We start from the raw sequence: 4,494 nt of genomic DNA on the forward strand, positions 1-4,494 counted from the left end.
CTCTTCTCGGCACTAAACAGTCCCAGCTGTCTCAGCATTTCCTCATTGGAGAGATGCTCCAGTCCCTTCATCATCTTTGGCCTCTCTCCAGTAGCTCCATGTTTCTCTTGTACTGAGATCCTCTCCTGTACTGGGATCTCTTATACTGTACATTCTTCAGCTTATGTTTAACATATCAGAAGTAACCTATATCACTTCTAGAAACATCCTTAGTTAATAAAGATTGTGAAATTAAGCCATATTTGATAATGAACTTTATCAATCTACCAAGCCAGTTTTTGAATTGCTATTTTTAGTTTACAAAGGAAGATGGCAATTACTGCCTACAATCCAAAAGTTGCAGCTTTATTTATGCATGTGTGGGTAAACAAACCCAAATTTTTCAAATGTGTGATAATCTCCTTAGCAACAAGAGGAGGTCCAGAAATACATCTGAGAAAACGAAGCTGTTAAATCCTGGGTAAGCATATGAATGACTCTGATGACTATAAATTTAAGCGCAAACTTAAATTACTCAGTCAGAATCAGCATCCTGTATTGTTCTTCTGTTTTTCTTTCCAAAAATGTCATCAGTTTTGGAAAAATTGATATACATGAGTGGAGATGGATTTTTGATCAGAATACAGGTAGATTTCAAACTCTTAGGGTGGATTAGGAATAGTTTTAACTTTTTTTTAAGCCAGGCAGAGGGCCAGAGGGGACAAATGTAGTGCAACAGCACTGAAAATTCTTGAATGCAGCTGGAACAATTCTGCAAAACCATCCTAAAATGGTTCTATAAAACATTATGAGAATTCATCCTCATATGTGTAAGGAAACCAGAAGAACGCTAGTCTGAACTGAGTTTTATACTACAGGGTGGCTGACAAACACAGCTAAGAAAGCGGTTTTGTACCACATTAACCTGAGGAACACTTGGCTTACTAAAAAGATATTATCATCGGTGTTTCCAATCCTGTAGTCTCAAAAAGAGCATTGAAACTGTGTGAGGACTTCAGAATATGGCCCAGAGGAGTACATATAACCAACTGTGGCTTATAGTTCTTACTTCTGGGCCTATGTTCATTACTAGTACTAATGCTCAGTACAATTTTGCAAGTGATCCGTAAAGCACGGCTAAGAACTAAAATACATTATGGTAAGATTAGTCAAGATTTAGACTTTTTCTTTTTGCTGCAGGCTGCTGAACAGTTAAATTGCTGTCTCTTTGTGCATCCCTGGGACATGCAGATAGATGGAAGGATGTCCAAATATTGGTTTCCCTGGCTAATAGGTGAGCGTATATTTACTTTGCTTAATCTACATTTATCAACTGTCACTGGATTATGCCCAGAAGATTGTTACAAAGGTACTAGTACAGAGAAAAACTACATGATTTTTCTATCAATCTTTTTTTTTTTGTTAATCAAGTACTACAATTAAATGTGTTGGGTAAATTCAACAGTCATTTGTTTTGAAGCTTGTTTAGTTTGTCTAACTTTTAAATACCTAGAATTAAAATTATTCAGACTAGCAACAGAATCTAGTATTCTCCTTTGTCTTAACTAAAAAGAGCAGATGACTAGGGAAAAGTGAATTGTCTCTGAAATAAGCTCCTCAAAAATAACATGAGTAAATGAAGGAGTGGGCAAAACCGCTCTGTAACTATTATGTTTTTCAGTAGGCTCAAGGCTAATTGCAGAAAATGAAGATAACATTTAAAACTCTAATAGGAAAATACAAAATAAAAGTCTCATACAATAAAGCTTTTTTTGTTCCTAGGCATGCCAGCAGAAACAACTATAGCCATTTGCTCCATGATTATGGGAGGAATTTTTGAAAAATTTCCTAAGCTGAAAGTTTGCTTTGCACACGGAGGTAAGTAATATACCATGTGAAACACCTGTTTCTCAGTTGAGCATGGTACAATTGTATTTTCTGGTACGCCCATTAATAGTGTTACCACTTGAAGCCTGCCACCAGCTGAGTACTATTACCCCAAAGAAGATAATCTGCCAGTCTGGCTGCTTGTATGAACACTCTCTAGCTTGTTTCAGCCAGTGTTTGAGCTGTTATAATAGCCTTTTAGGGAAACAAGGAGGAAGGGGAGAAAGGAGATGGTTTGGGAAAGGGAAAAGGAAGCAGCGGGAGGAATTAGGGCATCACAGTAGTGCAGAAGTGGGAAAAATAGAGAAAGAAGCTAATGAAGGGGTAGGAATAAAAAATTGCTGGTGCAGAGCACTTTCTTTCTAGATATCTGGCAGTAAAACTTACAGATTTCTGTTGATAATGTGGCTTTTTTTCCTCCTGCATACTTTCAGCTTCTGTTACTAAAAATTTCTTCGTGCAGGTGGAGCTTTTCCATACACAGTGGGGAGAATCTCCCATGGATTCAACGTGCGCCCTGATTTGTGTGCAGTGGATAACAAGGTGGATCCAAGAAAATACCTGGGTTCATTTTACACAGACTCTCTTGTCCATGATCGTGGTGCACTGAGGCTGCTAACAAGTGTAATAGGAGAGGTGAGTTTTAATGCTTCCGGAAGCAGGTGAGTCATTCTTTATTTAATTCTCTATGAAACAGCAAAAGGAGAAGAGAAGAAGAAAGCAAGAAGAAAACAGCATATTCACCCAGTAAAATCAGAACCTGAGCTATTACAAACTGATGGGCTTCTGCCATGTTGATAGTGTTTTTACTACATGGAGTTAGTGAAATGGTGGTTTTAACGCAGGAAATCATGCGCTCTGAACCTTAGTTCAGTGAGGCTGGTTTGTTGTGTAAGGTTGTTCAGGATGGGACTGCAAGCAAAGACTGCTTCATTTGGAGCCTTGTTTTCAAATGGCTTAATTTTCAAACTCAAGTGTATATTTGAAGACATAAAATTTGATTTCCACTTGGGAAGTTATAGGTAGAAAGAAGTCAATAACAAAGGAAGTCTTTGTGAGGATCCTGGAGAGCACATTAGACATCACGGGTTTGCAAAAATATTTTAATTGTTAGAGTGGAGAGTAAAGACATCTTTGTAGTTTAGCAACCTGTTTAAATCAGGTACAGCATGGGATAGAAAAATCCAAAGTCATTCAAATACTTCCTTCTCATGAGTAACTGCTCAGGAAGGGGCTGAAGATGGTATCGCTCATGCCAACTTCCAATGGATCACTACAAATCAACAAGAGAACAGTATTTGTGTCTTGATCTCTGGACCACATGGAGTTCCTGCAGCTAGCAGGCAGATACCTACCAGATGTCAAAAACAGAAATTCAAGCTCTGGCATGGACTTTCTTGTCTCAAGAACTGTATTCCTGTCTCTTGTACATTAGTTTTTAGGCTCACATAGTACTTTCTCACATACAGGGCTGTTGCTGTCACCAGGGCCTCTTGTATGACCCAAAGTTGACAAAGACAGTTAAGCCAAATGTTTTCTTTCTCTCTACAGAAAAAGAGACTGTTGATTTCCCATTTTCATTTCTAACACTCTGAACAGGTTACTGCAATAAATCTGTACTAGAACTGGTACAGAAGTGGCTTGCCTTGGCCATCCAAAAATAATAAAGCAGACCTATTGCTTTCTTTATCATGGTACTCCAAGCCCAATTCTCAACCCTTTGAAATCCATGGGGTTTGCAGTCTGTGCTGCACAGGAAATCTGTAGCTTTGAGACTGGACTTCTGCCTGCAGTACTGCTCCCCTACAGTACTTGTGCCTTTCAGGAAAACTTTGCATTTGAAGATTCATGAGAGAGTCAACAATGTGATAGCACAACTACAGCTTGAAACAATGCTATACAAAGTTTTTGTATATGTATGTACACATACAACAACACTACAGCTCAGAGGAGAGAGAATACCTCTTTCTTAAATCCACCATGAACCAAAACCAGATTTGTGACAGGAGCCCCATAAAATGTGCAAAGAAACTACCATGCAGCCTAGTTCCGTTAGAAACAAGCAAGATAAAACCCAGGTCAGTTTACTTGTCAGAATATCTGCTAATAAGCTGTTAGTATGGGAAAGTACTTCTAACATCAGTGGGTATCAACTCAGGTGGCATTTGCTAAGTTCTTTCTGTACATATGTTACAGGATTTTTTTTGGCAGTGTTAGTCCTAGTGAACACTGATGGGAGAGATGTCTGTCAGGGATGAAGTTTTAGGCACCAGATGGGTTACTAACAAAATACTAGGGCTCCAGCCCAGTATTGATTTCTGTTAATTTCTGTTACCAACCTCTAAATAGTAAATATATCATTGTTAACAGTCCAGGACATTTTACTAGCTTTTGAATCTAACTGTAGCTTACAGTAATCAAGTGGCTTTAAGTAGTTTTTACAATAGATGTACAAATTTTACCGGATGTGATGTGCACTTCCATTTTACAAGATCGCCAAAGGCTTATAGAGTAACAGTTCAGCACTTGCCTTCAGTTATCTCCTCATCCGAGAAGTCTCCCCAAATCTAGACCATGTTCATCCTAAATATATTCTTGTTCTACATGACATTATAGTATAGCAGGGAT

General features: G+C 38.4%; 1 protein-coding gene across 1 annotated transcript in view; it reads left to right on the plus strand.

Moving 5' to 3' along the window:
- Positions 1 to 4,494, plus strand: part of ACMSD (aminocarboxymuconate semialdehyde decarboxylase) — a 24,707-nt gene that overhangs the window by 15,443 nt on the left and 4,770 nt on the right. Inside the window, exons 6-8 of the mRNA XM_010293178.1 lie at positions 1,180 to 1,273; positions 1,762 to 1,857; positions 2,330 to 2,502. Of these exons, the coding sequence (XP_010291480.1) occupies positions 1,180 to 1,273; positions 1,762 to 1,857; positions 2,330 to 2,502 (363 nt within the window). The remainder of the gene's footprint in view (positions 1 to 1,179; positions 1,274 to 1,761; positions 1,858 to 2,329; positions 2,503 to 4,494) is intronic.

The sequence above is a fragment of the Phaethon lepturus genome, unplaced genomic scaffold (assembly GCF_000687285.1).
Source record: "Phaethon lepturus isolate BGI_N335 unplaced genomic scaffold, ASM68728v1 scaffold30108, whole genome shotgun sequence".
Taxonomy (NCBI): domain Eukaryota; kingdom Metazoa; phylum Chordata; class Aves; order Phaethontiformes; family Phaethontidae; genus Phaethon; species Phaethon lepturus.